The sequence below is a fragment of the Cataglyphis hispanica genome, chromosome 14 (assembly GCF_021464435.1).
Source record: "Cataglyphis hispanica isolate Lineage 1 chromosome 14, ULB_Chis1_1.0, whole genome shotgun sequence".
Taxonomy (NCBI): domain Eukaryota; kingdom Metazoa; phylum Arthropoda; class Insecta; order Hymenoptera; family Formicidae; genus Cataglyphis; species Cataglyphis hispanica.
Window position 1 is genome coordinate 2563872 of NC_065967.1, and position 18963 is coordinate 2582834.

The 18963-nt window shown below is 32.5% G+C and overlaps 5 protein-coding genes across 20 annotated transcripts in view; 3 read left to right on the forward strand and 2 right to left on the reverse strand.

The window, feature by feature from the left end:
• Window positions 1-1362: 1362 nt before the first annotated feature.
• LOC126854548 (acetyl-CoA acetyltransferase, cytosolic-like) lies at window positions 1363-4660 on the forward strand. Its single transcript, XM_050601412.1, has 9 exons — window positions 1363-1468; window positions 2170-2431; window positions 2899-3020; window positions 3119-3231; window positions 3339-3538; window positions 3641-3870; window positions 3953-4141; window positions 4238-4400; window positions 4492-4660. The coding sequence occupies exons 2-9, from the start codon at window positions 2383-2385 to the stop codon at window positions 4608-4610; spliced, it is 1185 nt and encodes a 394-aa protein (XP_050457369.1). The 5' UTR covers window positions 1363-1468; window positions 2170-2382; the 3' UTR covers window positions 4611-4660.
• Window positions 4661-5095: 435 nt separating this feature from the next.
• Window positions 5096-7995, reverse strand: LOC126854541 (U7 snRNA-associated Sm-like protein LSm10). Of its 2 annotated transcripts, XM_050601404.1 has the most exons (3): window positions 7775-7995; window positions 7422-7539; window positions 5096-5287 (listed from the first exon to the last, which is right to left on the reverse strand). In XM_050601404.1, exons 1-3 carry the CDS (start codon window positions 7963-7965, stop codon window positions 5114-5116), a joined length of 483 nt encoding a protein of 160 aa, XP_050457361.1. In that variant the 5' UTR covers window positions 7966-7995; the 3' UTR covers window positions 5096-5113. The 2 variants fall into 2 exon arrangements, with proteins under 2 accessions (XP_050457361.1, XP_050457360.1); XM_050601403.1 differs by lacking the exons at window positions 7422-7539; window positions 7775-7995 and adding an exon at window positions 6623-7204.
• Window positions 7996-9998: 2003 nt separating this feature from the next.
• Window positions 9999-14563, forward strand: LOC126854540 (excitatory amino acid transporter-like). Of its 2 annotated transcripts, XR_007688120.1 has the most exons (11): window positions 9999-10388; window positions 10599-10862; window positions 10926-11022; window positions 11244-11442; window positions 11683-11896; window positions 11972-12253; window positions 12438-12671; window positions 12804-12998; window positions 13186-13320; window positions 13383-13657; window positions 13747-14563. XR_007688120.1 is itself a non-coding variant. In XM_050601402.1 (10 exons), exons 2-10 carry the CDS (start codon window positions 10783-10785, stop codon window positions 13585-13587), a joined length of 1641 nt encoding a protein of 546 aa, XP_050457359.1. In that variant the 5' UTR covers window positions 9999-10388; window positions 10599-10782; the 3' UTR covers window positions 13588-13678. The 2 variants fall into 2 exon arrangements, 1 of the variants encoding a protein (XP_050457359.1); XM_050601402.1 differs by lacking the exon at window positions 13747-14563 and having other exon boundaries at window positions 13383-13678.
• Window positions 14564-14685: 122 nt separating this feature from the next.
• Window positions 14686-15881, reverse strand: LOC126854554 (ER membrane protein complex subunit 6). 2 transcript variants are annotated; one of them, XM_050601418.1, is made up of 5 exons: window positions 15727-15881; window positions 15303-15463; window positions 15143-15235; window positions 15029-15048; window positions 14686-14924 (listed from the first exon to the last, which is right to left on the reverse strand). In XM_050601418.1, the coding sequence occupies exons 1-5, from the start codon at window positions 15764-15766 to the stop codon at window positions 14894-14896; spliced, it is 345 nt and encodes a 114-aa protein (XP_050457375.1). In that variant the 5' UTR covers window positions 15767-15881; the 3' UTR covers window positions 14686-14893. The 2 variants fall into 2 exon arrangements, with proteins under 2 accessions (XP_050457375.1, XP_050457374.1); XM_050601417.1 differs by lacking the exon at window positions 15029-15048.
• Window positions 15882-16863: 982 nt separating this feature from the next.
• LOC126854532 (ryanodine receptor) overlaps window positions 16864-18963 on the forward strand; it is a 39365-nt gene continuing 37265 nt past the window's right edge. For all 13 annotated transcript variants that reach the window (XM_050601376.1, XM_050601378.1, XM_050601375.1 and 10 more), the window contains exon 1: window positions 16864-17051. The gene's annotated coding sequence lies outside the window, so the exon portion shown is untranslated. The remainder of the gene's footprint in view (window positions 17052-18963) is intronic.

Genomic DNA, 18963 nt, shown 5'->3' on the forward strand with positions numbered 1-18963 from the left:
ATTAATATTCTTTTTAATTATTTCTTTCAATTCTGTAAAAGTGTGTTGTAGTAAAGTTTTTTTTTTAATAAAAATTTGTTTATAGATATTTTATCATGATTTTTTAATATGTAACGTTAATAATTTTATAACTAATTTTTATCCAAGATTCTAATCTTTGTTAAAAGTAATGATTGAGACTAAAAAATATTTCTTGACTATCGTTAATAAATTAAATGCCGTGAATGTTTTAATATGTAACGTGACTCGTTCGTACAAAAAAAAAAAACAATATTTAAATAATTGTACAAATCACCAAAGCCAAAATAAACAACATATAGGTTATTAACAGGATACAGAATATAGATTTACAATATGTACATGCTGATAAATGTATGACGAGAAGCTGAAGGAGTAGCCGGCGAGAGCACGTTGTGGCGCGGCGGGGCCGCAGCTGACGTGCCGCGTGAGAGGCCGCGACCGATGTTGAGCCGATCCGCGCACGATTCGAGAACGTAGGCGTGTATGCGAATCAGCCGGTATTAATTTCGTAAGGATGAGACGAGGCGCGAGCGACGATAGCGAGATCGCGAGAGACGAGAAGGAAAGACGGACGGAGACAGATAACGGTAATCTCTCAAAAGCGGTCGTGGTAGGGACAATCATCGCGGTGACGCAAACTGCAAGGCCGTTGATGCATGACCTTAATGAGTAATCAGTCTGGCATTTCGACTTCGAGCTTGACAATTATTCATGTATTATGCCGATCGCGAGATCGCGCACTGTCAAACGTTGGCGCGTTGGCGCGTTTGGTCACGTCTGATAAACGACGGCGACGACGAGGGCGAACGAACGACGACAATGACAGCCGTCGCGGATGGATGGCGCGACGTTACCGAGACGTCGCGCGTCTCGCGATAACTTTCTCGACGATCATATATGATGATTCTTGCATGTTTCTCGGATAGCGAGAACAGTTTCCTAGCGGATGATCCATCGGCATGCTTGTTGGGCCACGCGCGCCTCTCGATCGCGAGCGACGTGCAGCGACGTGCGGCGATTAGCGCCGCGTGTCTCGCAGCAAGCTCATAAGCTGTGACGACGCGTCACTGCGGCAACATCCGCGACTCGACGATGTCGGATCGTCGCGTCGCGACGAAATAGCAACGGATAAATGGCGATAAATACCTCGTTTTTCGACGAGCTCCGAAATCTCCTCCCTGTTGTCGGCCATCTTAGCACCAGTCACTATCTCACAATGCACGCTGGGTAAAAACAAACGCGCCGTCGCCGTGACGCGGCGCTCCGGTATGCTGCGTCAACGCCACCTGCACGATCATAACAGAGGCATATGTCAGCTGTCTGGCATCTGTCAGTTGTACAGGGTTATGTGTGGTCGTGTTTCGAAATTCACTGTCAGTTCTGGAAATCTATACTTCACGTTACACGATATATAGATTTCCAATACTACAATTAAATTTCGGAATATGTGTGTGTGAGACTATCTAACATTTATCTTATAATGCACATATGACACGCGCGAATATTTTTCAATAACATTATTGTTGCAATGCTATTGTCTGCTCTTATCTTTTTTTCGTCAATTTTTTTTTGATATTCTAAACTCTCACCTTTATCCTCTTTATTTGTGTTTGTATTGTACTTTATATACACATGTAACACAAATATTGTTATTGTGTTTGATTTTTTGCTAGTTTTATTCCTATTCTGAACATTTTTTCTGAAAGATTTTGTATTCAAAGAGCATCAAAAGAACACTGCTGATGTTTCTGTCTGTATTTTTCCATCTCTATTCCTTCAGAAAATTTCAATTTGTCACGGTCCTGATAAATGAATAAATTATTTTCATACTAATCACGACAGTCACAAAATGCCCCAATAAATCAACTTTTCATTTTGTATTTTTGTATGTGTATTTTATATGAGAGAAAAAGAGAGACACATTTGTTCTATAAAACGAGAAATTAAATCTTCATACATTTTGTTTAAATATTTATATACTTCATGCAGATTAATTCTTGTCAATATATTATAATTATTTCCGGGAAATCATCGCATGCGTTATCTATTTAATAATAAATAAATAGTCTTATATTAGATTTTTAAATCATATAGTATTTGTGTCATATAATTATTCAATATATGAATTTTAATTCTTTTTCGTACAAGTGTACATTTTGACATACTTTTACGAGTCCGCTCCTGACATATATTGCCAGTCGCCAGTCATCAGTCGCCAGTCGCCAGTCGTCAGTCGCCAGTCGCCAGTCGCCAGTTGCCAGTTTACAGTTAATAGGTTCCGTTTAAGCAGTCTAAAGATAGCAGTCTTCGTGCGTTGTTCTGTAGAGTTTTTCTGTAGAATTGTTCATTCAATTTGTAAAAATGAGTGATCGTACTGTCGTGATTGTCTCGGCTGTCAGGACACCCATAGGTAAAAAGAATTATATGTAATAATAATGATATATAATGTCTATAAAATTAAATGCAATAATTTGTTGATCAAATTATCAAAATATACAAATTATTGTATAGAATCTAAATTCCACAGCAAAATTTTAAAAATACGTAATGCTATTTAAATTATTTCGAATTTAAACACTAAAAATTTATAGCTATCTTATAAATTTATTCAAATTATATGTGTATATATATATATATATATATATATATATATATATATATATAATTATATAGAACTATATCACAATTTTAAAATAAGTAACATTTTATAAAACAATGTAATATTAATGGATAAGAATATATGTATTGAAGTACATCAAAAAACAGAAACAAAATTCAACTTATTTTTGAATATTTATCTAAAATATTTTTGTAATAATATAGTAAAATCTAAATATAAAATTTTATAATAATGCAATTTTTCTATTTCTTTTGTAGGATCATTCTGTGGGTGTTTGTCTTCCTTGAAAGCCTCAGAAATGGGGAGTATTGTTATTAAGGAAAGTTTGAAAAGAGTTGGATTAAAAGGAACTGAAGTATCTGAAGTCATTATGGGACAGGTATCTAATTTGCATAGATGAGAAATAATAGAATGCAAATATATTCAAATTTACATTTCTCATAAACTATACATACATTTATCAACATTTATATTTAGGTACTAGCAGCAGGAGAAGGTCAAAACTCTGCAAGACAAGCAGCAGTCAATGCTGGCATACCTGTTGACATTCCTGCTTATCAAATAAATATGTTGTGTGGCTCTGGTCTACAGTATGCACAATTTATATGTTATATAATATATGCTTCTTAATCATGCAATAAAATTTATTTTGAATAATATAAAATTCTATAATATATTATGTAAAAATGTTATGTAGGTCTGTTATAAATGGCTATTCTTCCATAAAATCAGGAGAAAGTGAAATAATTGTGGCTGGTGGTCAAGAAAGCATGAGCAGAACACCGCATGCCACTTACCTCAGGAACGGTATAAAAATAGGGAATTGTAATTTAATTGATACACTGATGAATGATGGTTTAACAGATGCCTTCTATAATATTCATATGGCAATCACAGGTAAAACAAAAGTATTACATCAGAATATAATTTCTATTATAAAAATAAATTTTTATATAAGTATTATCATATATATCTTTTTATTATTTACATTTTTGACAGCTGAGAATATTGCTGAAAAATATGCAATAAATAGAGAGGCACAAGACTGCTATGCAAGTAAATCTCAGCAGAAAACAGAGACTGCTATTAATGCTGGATATTTTGACAAAGAAATTATTCCAGTAACCATTGCAGGTAAAAAAGAATCTATTGTTATATCTAAGGATGAATTCCCGAAATTTGGAACAACTGTGGAGAAACTTGCAAAATTAAGACCAGCATTTAAACCGGTAAATAAATATTATTTTCTATAACATTTCGTACAACTTTATGAAAAAAATTCATTTTTTTATATTATCATATTCCATTTAGAATGATGGTACAGTTACTGCCGGCAATGCCTCTGGTATAAATGATGGTGCAGCTGCTGTAGTTCTTATGTCTCAAGAAGTTGCTACAAGTAAAGGAATTTCACCAATAGCTGAAATTGTTGCAGTAGCAACGATTGGAGTTGATCCTCAGATTATGGGTATTGGCCCTGTTGAAGCTGTTAAATTAGTTGTTAGTAAATCTGTTTTCAAATTAATTTTATATTATACTAACACAATGTAAAATGAGACAATTATGTATATGTAATTGAAGATACATTTATTCTAGTTGAAAAAAGCGAATTGGTCAAAGGAGGAAGTGGATTTTTATGAGCTTAACGAGGCCTTTGCAGCACAAGCAATTGCATGTGTTCAAGAACTTGGACTTGATCCTGAGAAAGTTAATGTAAATGGTGGTGCTATTGCTCTAGGTCATCCTATCGGCATGTCAGGTATACATTGAATTAACATATATATATATATATATATATATATTAAACTTTCAACAAAATTATCATTTCATAGTAAAATTTTGTGTTTCAGGAACAAGAATATTGGTCACTCTGTTACATATTTTAGAAAGAACTGGAAAGAAAAAGGGTGTCGCATCGTTATGCATTGGAGGAGGAATGGGCATTGCCATAGCTGTTGAAAGAAAATAACACATAATGATTTATATATAAATTTTATACGAAATTTTATTATATTTTCATTGAAGTATTTCTCTTGATAATAATAGCATTCCTCTTATGCTGTATGTTGAATAATGATGAGACATTTATTATGAAAGTGTGACAATTAATATGAAAGTTGCATGCTTATTTACATTAAACATGCAACTAGTGTTACATTATTCAATTCTTTTTTAATATGATTATAATAAATATTTTTACAATATATATTTCACAATATTTTTATACATAATGTAAAAATATGTAGAGGTAAATCATATAAAATATTATCATGGTAACCTTTTTACCTAACTTGAAATATAAAATATATTCAATAAAAAAAATAAATTCAGAGTCAGATTATATCTGCATCCTAAATTATACAATATATATTCAAATTAATCATATATATGAATATGTATTATGATTAATAGCAAGTCAAATTCAAGGACGAATAATAATTTAAATCCTCTAAATCAAATTTTTCAAAAATATCATTTATTTTGTGTTTCATCCCTACTTTCTAAAATTTGTTCTACAGCTGCGAGGCCTTCCTGTTGCCTTTGCTGAATGCGTTTATTTTTAAAAGTATATTTTGTATTCTTCATTTCCTTTGATGGACCACTTAATTGCTTTAACTGTTCCTTGATAGCTGGTATAATCCGTATCTTAAATTATAACATATAATTTTATTAGATGATAATATCTAACACAATAATTAATTTTTACTTTTGAATATTTCTATCAAAGATATAACCATAACATTAAATAAAATATCTTAAAATGTTTTTACATAAGTGCAATTATTGTTCTAAATTATATCATATCTAAAAAGTATTACTTGAAATTTTTTATATATATTGATCAAGTTTTCTATATAACGAAAAAATGTGATATTACAATTTGTACGATATAATTGTGTTATTATTATTTATATATCACATTGCTGATATACTAAGTGGTATGGCTGGATAATATCCACAGTAAGATTTTCCATCAAAACAAGGAATAGATTCTTCTAATGATCTCTGTGTAACCAAATCAATTTTTGGTATACAGAGTTTGGCATGTTTTTTTATTATATGCCCAAACAAAGAATCTACATTAACTGTTGGATCTTTCAAACAAAAGTAAGATCCCCAAAACTTTGAATTCAAAATATTCTCATCGGGATGAGTCAATTCATGATAAAGCATCCCTTCTGACATTTGTTCCTCCGCTACGGCTATTATATCAAAATGTGCAAATACATTTGGTACATAAATGTCTTGTATAACGTTATCGCCAAAATATAAACACCGTTGACCAGCTTTTCCTGTTATACCAACAAAAAATTCTGATAATTCTTTCCAATTTCCTTGACTATATATTTCACCTCGATTAAAATCTTTACTCGTAATACAACAACAAGTTTCATGATTGTTTATAACAGTGAAAAATGGTCGATCATTAATAAAAAAACCTGGCTTTTTCGCATAACATATTACAATATCAAAAAGAGATTGCCAATCTTCTCCGAGAGCATAATTTGCAGTAAAGCTTGCAAAATCTGCATTTGATCCAGTAAGAAGAAAGGTAGCGAATTTTTTCTTTACTTCTCTCAACCATGAAATTGTATCTGAACTACATTTATGCAAATATTTTTCTGGATTTTTCTTAATGTCACCAATGATCCCTTTGTTTAAATGGAAATTGTCTTTAGAAAACATCATAATCAATCCATCCAATATATCAGGCCAAACATTATATTTATTTAAAGAGGATCCGTGTTCTTCATCAAGTGTATCTACAGCCCGTGCAAACACAATACTCGTCGGCATATCAAAATAATCAAGAAGACTTCTTATTTTTTCAGACAAAGGACCATTCCAGGTTGCCATCATATTTTTACAGAAAGTGTCTGTTACTTCCCATCTTTGTCCAGGATATATTTCATTTATTTGATCTGCACTTAAAAGATGTGATCCATGGCATGCTCTACGAATAACACCATCTGGGCTCACCCTGAGTATGTTTCCTCTTTCAGCATCTAACAATAATCCCTTTTGCATGAAATCCAAATCATTGTCTGTCAACGGCTTTAAAAGATGTTTTGCACTGTATTTCCGTTCATCCACCAAGAATCTAGCTAATATCTCATACTCTCTTTGCACTAGATTTGTAATATTGTAACGCAGCAAGGTATTGTCCAAGTCAAAACCAATGCAATCATAGTCGGTGAATTTGAATACATCCATGTTAACTTTAATGGATTTACCAAATTCTTCAAATTTATTAAATACTTTGGAACTGTATTGACAAGAGTCTATATACACAATCGCACCGAATAATGTTTCTGTTTTACTGATTACACGTTTATATACAGGGGCGTGTCTGCATACAATCTTGACAGTACTATGACAAGGACTCAATACCTTAATCATATCTAAACTATTTTATCACTAATGTATTGTTCTCGGCAAATGACGTTACAACAAATGTATGTTAGCATTGTATATTATGTTCGAGTAATTCCGCAGCTTTATGTTAAATACAATGCAAGTCAGTTGCCGGCAAAAAATCAGACCGAGCAACTTTGAAATACTAAAAATACCTGAATCTTATTTGACAAGGTTTCTCTCGAAATTCAGTATCCAGATGTTTTCTTATCTATCTGTCCATCGAATAAGAACTTTCACGAACATTGTATAACCTAAATGAGCCGCGCGTTTCGATCGTGCTAATTATCGTCCCCAGATAATAATTGAAAAAAAAAAGTCACCAGAGCGAGAAGAGTAATCGAGATTTTCAGTGTATACTTACATTCGGCGGGATATGAACGCAACGGATGTTTCTCGCCTGCACGAAGAACATTTCAAACTTGAACGAATCCTCGCGCGGATCCGTAAACACGCAGTCTCTCATTATGACATTCATGTATCTGTAAAAAAGAAAGAAAACGATTTATTTATCATGTCGATCCTTTATTCTAAAAGAAGAAAATATCGTTGAGCAACTTTTGACATATGTTATTTACAAGACGCTCTATTCCAACAGTTGCATATACACACTATTATTAACGAAAAAAACGTGAATTTTTAAATACAATAATTATTTTTTATGAAAAACGTGAATTTCACGTCGGAGCGAAAATGAAAATATTGAAAGTTACGTACGCGTCGGCTTGTTCGACGATGCCGAAAATCGACGCTTCGTTTCGCAGATCTATTGTCGTTCGCTGCTTCTCCACAGCCTTCAGCAGAATTGCCAGGCTGTTGTAGAGAAAATGTCTCTCGCGTTTCGAGTACATTGCCATCGCGAATGTGAGGCTAACAATAAGCGGGAGTACGCAAAACACACGACACATCGGCCGACCGGGCCGACCGACAAGACCGAACCAAAGCGAGACGCACGTGGGACATCACGTGACAGTACGCTACGTCACGCGCGGAATTCGCGTGTATGTACACTCGTCTAATGTAAACAAGTTTATATTGTTATAAATGTTATAAATATATCTAGCTCATATTATTATGGTGCTATTAAAAAATATTTAATGCCTTTCACATTTAATAATCTGATTTTTTGTTATCTCTTTGATTATAGATGTATTATTATGCCGTAATATAGCTGTAGATTATAAAAAAAATTATTTTTATAGACAAAACATATAAACGATTTAATCTGTGATAAAAATTTATACTCCATGTAGTAGATAAGTAGATTATAAAATAAATTAATTTTATCTATAAAAGAGGGAGACAGAGAAAGAGAGAGTGTGTGTGTGTTTAATGAATGTTATATATCTTATAGAGATATATGTTATTATAATTATGAAATATACTTATTGAGATGTGATTCAACTGAAAATTGTTAAAACTAATATTTTCCAGTAGGTACAAAAAAGTATATTTGTTTATATTGTGTAAAAGTATATTTGTACATTTGTTTATATACAAGTAACACTATCTGTGTATGTCAATGTGTGTGCATGCGTATATGCGTATGAGAAAGACATTTAATTTTACGTAATTATTGGATATTTCCAATAAATTTTATATCTCTCGAATAAATCAAAACGTATAACAATAATTAAATTAAATATATGATTTTATATCACATACAATAGTAATTTCATACACATACAATTAATTCATATTTTAGTTTATTATTTGTTAATTTAAAAAACAAATTTAAAAAGAAGAAAAGCTGCTTTCATAATATATCTTTTTGATAGAAAAAGTAATATTTGAGTGAGAAAGTAATATAGATGGAAAATAAAATATAATTATATAAAAATAAAATATACGAGCAACGACAATTGTAACTTGATTTTGTTTTACGCGCATTATTAATTAATCTCGAGATTCGCTCTTTCGAAAGTTACAAGATGTTAAATGCGTTATCGTGGGGAGATTTGATTTGCCCTCGCATTATACTATCACCATGAATCCGATGTTATGTCTATATATAGTCACTCATAGCCGTCATTGCTAGAGGAATTAGGTTACTTCCCAACGGATATACAAAAGGGTCTTATAAATGGTCGTATCCTATGTGCATCTAAAATAATTACAAATATTTCCGCATAATCTCTTTTCCTCAAAATAACCATTTAAAAAAATTAAAAATTGACAGTTTTGATAATTAATTTAGAAATGTTGTTTTGAAATTTCAGCTGTGTGTGAATATTATTGTGTTCATATTCGATCGAAATATACTTTGAAAGAAATAAAATAATTTTGGTAAAAGAGATGTGACTAATGTTGTTATTATGTCATAAAAAATACTGTAAATTTGTAATTATTTATGTAATGTAAATAATACGAATAATATTATACGTTGCGTCACATAATATAATTATTTATCTTGTCTCGTTCTCTCTATCAATCAGTGCTTGCGTCTACGAATCTATATAATATGCGATTTCACATCTCATCTTCCGGATCTAATGCAGGCTCTTGATGAATTACGTGATAACATTCCACACTCTTCAACGCTCGGACGTCATTGTTCAAGATCTATTTCATTCTCTCGCCCTTTCTCTTCCCCTTTGATTCCCCACGTATCATACGTTCGCCAACATCAAAAGCGATGATCCTTCAAAATCAAAGAAATCGATAATTTCTGCAAAATGCAGCATAGAGCAGCGGCATTTTTCTCCCTTCGGAGTTTATTATTCGGTGCCGTGCGACCCACCGCGATGAGTGCCTTCTTCCTGTGCCTTCTACCGGTCTCTCTTTCTCCCCGATCACGCATCTCTGTCCATCTGCCCCCTTTTCCCCCTTTCGGTATGCGCGCCTTTTGCTTCCCTCACCTTCCCCTTTGCCTCCCTCGACGCGCACAGCTAATCAACTTCCTGGATGGGGCACATTATCTGCCTGATTGCAGGCAGATCCGCGGCGATACCTAAAGCCCACCGGCATATCTATCCGATCTCGGCAGTCGATCGCACGCGCGAAAAGCTTTGCGGATGTCACTCGCGCCTGCAACGGTGCAATGATCCTGAATGTAACAGATCGGGTGTGACCTCCTTTGGGGTCTTACCCCGTCATCGTTTCCTCGGGACCAGTGTTGGCTCTCGCGTGTTCGTGAGTGTAGTTCCCGGTGGTCCGCGCCAAAGCATTGTCGTGTGTCGCGATGCGCTATCAAACGATTTGCACGTGCTTCGATAATCGTTTGCGAGGAGAAGTGTCAGTTTAATTCCGGAGAACGTAAACGAAAGAAAGCAAAGCAGAAGATAAGAAGAACGGAGAATCAAGGATTTTTATACTATTCCTACGACGCGATGTAAATTTTTTTAATTAAAAAACTTTGCGATTATCTTTATCGTTTTCTTTGCTTATCGTTTTCGCTGCTTTAAAGTTAAAAAATGCTTCAAAATTATTTATTTGCTTAATACTTTACATGTAGATGATATAATTGCTTTAATAATTTTTTATAATTTTATATATATTCGAGAAAAATATACACATATTTCTTTCATACTCGATAATCCAGAAAAATTGGACGTTACTATCGGACGTTGATATCTGAATAAATCGAGATGATTCACATGGAAAGATGCAACACAGCCATGAAGGCCGCGGGATGAAGATTCGCAAGATCTATCCCGATATCCGTCGCGTTACGGAGGAAGACATCTCACGAAATCTCGAAGCTACGTGCTTTTGAAGCTCGAAGGATGTCTTTAGGACAACGCATTTCCGGCGCTGTTGCGGTTCTCCGCGGAACCTCGACGGATGCCAAGGAGGGTGGCCACACGTAAAAGATTTTTCTTATTTTTATTAAAAATCCGACCTGCTTCTTACTTGAGATGTCTTCCAGGTCATGCACAGAGGAGGATATCGAGAAGATGACATCCGAGGAAGAGGTCGAGGTGAAAGCGCAGCGTAAAGTAACGGCGCTCGACAGATTACAGATGGTAAGCTTTTTAGAATCGAGCTTGTGGATAATATCTTAAGAGTGCTATCAATTTCATTCAATTAAATTCAATTTTTGCGATAAAAAAGAGAAATACACATATCGTTTTATGAAAATAGATTGAATTTATTTTCTTGGAATTTGTGTCTTGAAAAATGCAAAAAGAAAAATAAATGTCCGAGAACGAGAAAATCTTATTAAATTTTCCTATGGGAAATATAGGTGATAGAATGGATGGGAAATAATTTGCTTCTGGCACTGACCATCGCTGGAGTTTTGGTGGGACTAGGTCTCGGGTTTCTGGGGCGATTGGCCAATCTCACCCCGCAATCTATAACTCTCGTCAGTTTTCCGGGAGAGATCCTTATGCGGATGTTGAAGATGTTTATCTTGCCACTCATCATCTCGTCGCTAATCTCGGGTAATTATAATACGTCGACAATCTATCATCTCGAGAAAATAATCGCAATGAAAATAGAGGAACAAAATTTAATTACGCGAATATTTAATTACGTAAACATTAAAAACGAAGAATCTTATGTCAAATATTAAAATTTCATATTAATGTAGCAAAAATATGCTTGAAATTTATTTTTTAGTTTGTTTTTCTATTTTCTTGTTTCCATTAAAATTTAATATTCGAGCGATATATTAATTTCAGGAATGGCACAACTAGACGTTCAAAGATCAGGAAGAATAGGGGTCAGAGCGTTAACATACTACTCGATAACAACCATTCTCGCCGCCATAGTGGGTATCGCGATGGTATTGATGATCCATCCCGGTGACCCACGAATCAAAACTACGGTTGCGGCGGTTGTGAAAGCCGAGGAGGCGAAAGTTTCCACTGTAGACGCGATCCTCGATATAATTCGGTATGGAAAAACAATCTGTCAATTCCACGATCGTAATTCACGTCACGAAACTCGTAATTTTTTTTTCGTTTTTAGAAACATGGTGCCGGAGAACCTGGTACAAGCATGCTTCCAGCAAGTTCAGACTTCCTACGTGAAGAAGAAAGTGGTCGTAATCGGCAATTTGAATCAGAGCGAATATATACTAGAGCCGACCTTGGTTTACAAGGACGGCACGAACGTAATGGGCATGATTGTGTTCTGCATTATCTTTGGCGTGCTCGCGGGCCAGATAGGACCTCGCGGCAAGCTGATGGTGGACTTTTTCGTGGTGCTAAACGAGATTATCATGAAACTCGTCACGATCATCGTGGTCTGGTATGAAATAATGCTGGAATAATACGTATATTTCAGATATCATCACATATCATGATCGAGAACTATAGTCAATTGTACTTATTATCCATTTATAAATAATTTCATTTTCATATTTTAAATCTTTCTTTTTTCTTTCGGCTTTTAATTATTTTCCATTAGACAATATAATCGATAATCGCTGCAGGTATTCTCCGTTCGGAATTATGTGTCTGATAGCTGGAAAAATTATGTCTATTGCAAATCTGGCGGCAACTGCTCAAATGTTAGGTCTATACATGGTAACAGTTATATTGGGCTTGATGATTCACGCGATTATCACATTGCCGATGATCTATTGGTTTATGACTCGAAAGAATCCAGCTGTATTCTTTAGAGGCATGATGCAAGCCTGGGTGACTGCGCTGGGTACAGCTTCGAGGTAATACTCGATTTTTCTTTACTACTTTATCTAAAGATTGGTTCAAAAGTCTCTTTAAATGTAATTTTAAAATTAATTCAAATATCATGATATGACATATCATTGTCGAATGTTATGAATTTATGATTGTAGTGCAGCAACTTTGCCTATAACTTTTCGTTGTCTCGAAGAAAACAATAAGATTGATACACGAGTGACACGTTTCGTCGTGGCAGTCGGTGCTACCGTAAATATGGATGGCACGGCTCTTTACGAAGCCGTGGCTGCGATATTTATCGCACAATTGAATGGAATCTCATTAGGATTCGTTGAAGTTATTACGGTCAGGTATACATAATTTGTAGGAATTGTTTTTCTCAAGTTTGTTTATTCAATTTTTTTTTTATTAATAATAATATTATATATTATTGTATTTTATATGCAATATAATTAATTTGAAATCATTGTTAATAAAAGAATCTCAATATATATCTGATTAGTAAATTAAACAAATATTTATATTAACTTTTTACAGCCTTACAGCTACCTTGGCAAGCGTCGGGGCTGCAAGCATCCCCAGCGCTGCATTAGTCACCATGCTGTTGGTGCTAACCGCCTTGGGCCTTCCTACGAATGATGTTTCTCTATTGTTCGCTATCGATTGGATGCTGTAAGTTACACAAACATTTTTATCGATTTTCCGTAAATTAAAGCAAGCGTTTCGTTTTTAAGTGATCGGATCAGGACTTCGATCAACGTTCTGGGCGATGGTTACGGGGCCGGAATAGTTTATCACTTAAGCAAAGCGGAACTAGATAAGATGGACGAGGAGCGAAGATTGGAAGCCTTGGAAATTGGAAGACCCTTCGAAATTGTCACCGAAAGCCGTCAACAAGAGACAATAGCGCACGAACAAACTTCCGAGACAAAAATTTGAACCCTTGCACTTTCTTAGCAAAGTCATGATGCTATTTCATCGTACGATTGATTTTCACTGCCGAAATCGAGTTTTTCCCGTAAATTAAGTATTAAAATTTATATATATATATATATATATATATATATATATATTTAAAATATATGTATAATTATTAAGAATATTAAAGATACAAATTTTATCTAATGATATATATTAATATATGACTTTTTGTTTTTGTAGCGAGCGTTAGCAGCGATAGAAGACGAATGAATTAAAAGTATTAAATGTTAAAGTAGAAAATGTGAGCATGTTAAGTACAAAAAATGTATTTTTTTCTAGTGTGAGAATTCTTCTTCTACTTTGGAATATTAAAGAATATTAATATATCAGAATAATAATGTACAGTAAAATAGAAATATAAGATATAGTAAATTATTAGTAATTGTATCAGATGCAAGCAAATAATCCTCAAAGTGCTTAGAATATTCATCGATCAATAATCAATTTAAAGAAAAATTTATTGTGAATAATTTAAGCATTTGATTTCAATGATAATGATTAGCTATAATAATGATTTACATTAAAAGCGAAAAATTATGTGAATTTTTTTCTTGCATTACACATATATAAAAATGATTTTTAATGAATGATTTATGAAATTACACAACTATATAATATTGCTATATCGTTTTTTGTATAATTGCGTTGTCATAATCATTGCGAACTACTCATTTCCTTCTCCAAAAGATATGTGTAAATAATTTCGCATAAAAATTTGATTAATTTACTTTAAAATATAATGCACGCTGCAAGGAAAAAATTTACATAATTTTTCATTTCTAATATCATAATTCAATATGAACTCGAGAGCTTTAAAGGTAATCGTGATTATTTATATCAATATATTCATAAGTATTGCATGTATGTGTCTATGTATAAATAAAGATACGTAAGTTTATAGGTAATCTTAATTAATTAAGACAATGATTAATAATTTATTATGCAAATATATTAGACATTCAATAAAAAAAAAATGCTTACATTTCTATTGCATTGGCTTTTGTATTGACATATTTCTATCTTTATATTTAAATATTTTGGATAATAAAAATCGTGATCGTTTTATCATATATTTAAATCTATTCTATGTACATATTGATATACTTATACATCATATGAATGTTTTATCGTTTATTTGCTCAATATTCAAAATATTTGAGTGAAAAAAATACAACAATTCTTATGACTAGCTTATATCTAATTATGCAACTTTATGATACTTATGTATTTATAATTGCATTATCATAAATGTTGCAAATTGTCCTCAGTAAACGTGAACCATTCCATATAAAAATCTGATTTATCATTAAGAAATTCATAGCATATTTAGCATTCATAACGATTTTAGGCATATATGTATAGAAATATATATTATTTGCATTATTGTAGGAAAGGATACGTCCAGAATAATACGTATGTCTGTAGAAAGTTTTGCAGTCACATAATAATTGTTATTAAGGAAAATTGATGTCTGAAAATAAAACTTATTTTTACAAATTGCTTCAAAGGATACACAAAGCCCTCCAAAGAAACCGCTTGTTAATAAATGCCGTCTGCTAATAAAGTATTTTTTCCACTGACCACCAGCTTTCATCAATAGCATTGCCTATATAAAAAGATGTTTGTAATATTATATATAATTATTGTTAAAGCTATTCTTAAGATAATCTTACCCATAGCCCAAAAACTGCAAAAATATAAAATCCAAATCCATATAACCCAGTCAATCCTAGTAAACCAGCTGTACCACCTGACAAAGCTGCCATTGATATTTTACAATATTCTACAACCGCAGCATTGTTTACAACTGCTGCCTCACTATACGCAACAATCTCTGCAATCGCAATTAAAACCTGCTTTAGTTAATTTCATATTATGTAACAGTATTTTACTTGCATATGGATTTGCTCATAAATTATTATTAAATAATTTTCTTTAAAATTAATTTAAACACAATCCATTAATTTTTATTCACTGCAATGTTTCTAAATAGCAAATAAATAACAAACATAACCTCTCATAGGAGAGTCTATAATAGTTCCTAACTTTTTATCGTTTACCATTTACATTTATTTTTAAAACAGTTTTCTTACTTACCGCCACTTTTCTCCTGCTTTGTTTTTATTTTTCCCAACATTACTTTGTGACTTATAGAAATGTTAACCTAACAGAGTGAAAATAAATGAACAAGTACTCGAACAATATTCGCGTCTGCTCTGCTGTGCTGCGATCAGCTGCTACTTACTACTACTGTCAAGCACGTCAACTTCTGCGCATTCAATAAACTAGTATGTGGCGCCAAATTTAAATAAAATACTATTAAAAATTTGTAATTATAGATTGTCCATCGATCGTGTACCAATTACACCAATACATCTATCAATTTTACATTATACTGTCTATTACTGTGATTATGGTATATGTAATGGTATATGTAATGAATATGCAAATTTAAATCATTAAATAGCCATACCATTTTAATTATCGCGTCGATAAAGAGAGATAGTACTAAATATAGAACTTTATTTATTTCTTGAAGAATTTACTCTATTTTATCTTGGCAAAGATTGGTGGCAACAAAGGCGGGCTACAAGATTATAATAGTCATTTGCTGTAATTTGAGAATGTTATGAAGCCATTATTGTTAAAGAATTTATTGACCCTTTATCGCAAATAAATTGTTTAACACAATATATCGAGTTAATAATCTATTAATAATTTATTGATAATTTGAACAAATCTATAAATAAATTGTGTTAAATTAAAATAACACAATTAAACTTAAAAACCATCGCTGATATTGCGAATTTACCAAAATTATCAATATAAATTCATAAGAATGATGGTTACGATATTAACTAATTTTTGCAGATTTGCCATTGAGAATCTTATATTAACATCCAAGCTAATTTTTGAAAATTTCTTGGAACTTGTGTTGGAGATGCAAGCACCCAACAAGTCGTTCAAGAAATAAATATATAATATTAATTTTAGATAATATAAATTCTATATTTAAAAAGATATTCTTCGGTAGATATTTTACGCATTATTATATATTTATTACGGTCACTGACAATCGACTCAGGTGATTTCGACGTCGCTGTCGCGATTTCTTTCAAGTACGACGCAAAGCGCGCAGCTTGCTCGGCTCGAGGCTGAAAATAACCGCCGGAGAACCGCTCGCTCTAGCTCCGCTCGGCTCGACATAGCTCTTCGAGCTTCGAGAAAGTTTCGTCGCAGGGGTCCGATCTCCTGTGGTTAGAGAAATAAGAAGCTCCGAATCTTAAAGAGGCCTTCGGCCGAACGCGAACGACCGATCACACGATTTACTGTACCGTCGTACGGAGTTGCGAATCCTTTCGCGAGATCGTGAAACGAGCACGCGAATTAAGAGAAGTGACGAAGTGAAGTGTTATTTTGAGGTGAGTCTTCTGAGGGTGAATGTCGTGATTAATCTCTTTTTTTTTTCTCGGACATGCGCCTCTGAATTATGGCATCGAAAATGATATCCGCGTATCGTCCGTGATATACATATGTGTGTGTGTGTCTGTGAGTATATGTGCGTATGTGCTTTGAATAACGCGTGAGGGAAGATTGTGGTGTTTTTTTTTCTCGCGTAATATATAATTTTCTTCTTTTTTTTAATTAATTAGCTAATTATGTGAAGTAATTCGCAGGGGATTCGTTATAGATATAAATCATGTATACTGTTATTCAGTAAACTAGTATAATATCATCGAAAAAATATCATGCATATACGGTAGTATATACTTTAATACACGCCACATCATCATAAATTTTAGAGACAAGCTTAATTAAATGAATACAATTAATTGTTGAAAAAGCTTAATATATCTCACATTTCGAATTAAATGTCTTTACGCAGTTCTTAATCCAGTAGACAACCGTGTACTTTTCTTATCCTAAAATTAGAAAGTCGGTTTTGTATTCTTATGCAATATCGTTTTCTGGAATAGCCTTGCCAGACGATGAAAAATCATCTAGTAAAAATGTCTAGATGACATTTTAATATTCCGGTTATTATTAGAATCTGTTCATTAAAAATTAATTTATAAAATTGAATTATTTCGATCGATAAATATTACACTTACTGCTACATTTTTATTGTTTCATAAAATTTCTAAAATCAAAATTATTTTATTTATTTAAATTACTTAATCTTCACACACATTTATGACATTATGGCTAAATAATTCATTTTTATATTTACGATATTTGAGTAAGAAAATATTGTCAATAGTAGAGCAAGAAACTTGTCGAATCTCTTTTCTAAACTCGATCATCGTGACAAGTATCGGGAAACATGAGCAGAGAGTACTGAATAGTGAGCGATTATATATAGATTTTATCTCGAATTATATTACATAGTAGAAGAAAATAAATGTGATATGTTCTAGTGTTTGTAAAAGTAACAATATATCGTCGTCTCTAATATAAAACGTTTCATTGTTGCATAAATAATTTTAATTACAAAATTATAATTTGATTATTATTATAATATTTTATTTTGATAGAATTGATGTATCATGACTAAATAATATTTGTAGAAGTAACAGTAAATCATCGACCATAATATAATACGTTCAATATCGTGACAAAGGATAAAGACATATTTATAGAATATGTATATATGATTTTATCGACTTTCTATGAAATTTTTATTTAATTCATCAAGAAAGAATTTTATTCAACACGATGTAAATAATATATTCCTACAAGTGAATATTTATTTGAAAATTCTTTTGCGAAAATAGAGATCACGCTTTTCAAGGATAGATATCCTTAACCTTCGATTAACTCATTAAATGCGGTAATTGAGAGTTCAGTCATGATAAGCGTATGGAGGATATTTCGGTAAATCATCACGGATACATCTATTTCTGTCGCGTTGCTGGAAATAGATTCTCAGAGAAGGTAAAATCAACTGGGATTATTTCTGTGTTGATAAATCGCAATGTCGTTGTCAAATTGTAATTTTACTGTATACTTATTAAAAAGATTTCAACAGATTTCACTCTCAATAAATAAGATATGAGATATGAAACACGTATATAATTTCTTAAATACTAATAACTAAATAATTTTGCATTTTTTGTTGCGTTGTTTGAATTGCACTATTATTGCAATGTCGCATATTACTCAAGATACAGATTTAAGACCTCATGGTAGCTGCACTAGGTCAGCTTTATTAAGTGTGATTTATTTTTGTGTCATAACGCTTCATATTCTATCGCTTGCGCTCAATGTAATAATATTGAATAAATTTGAATTGATAATGATATTTCTTCGTCCATCGCACATAAATTAAAGCAA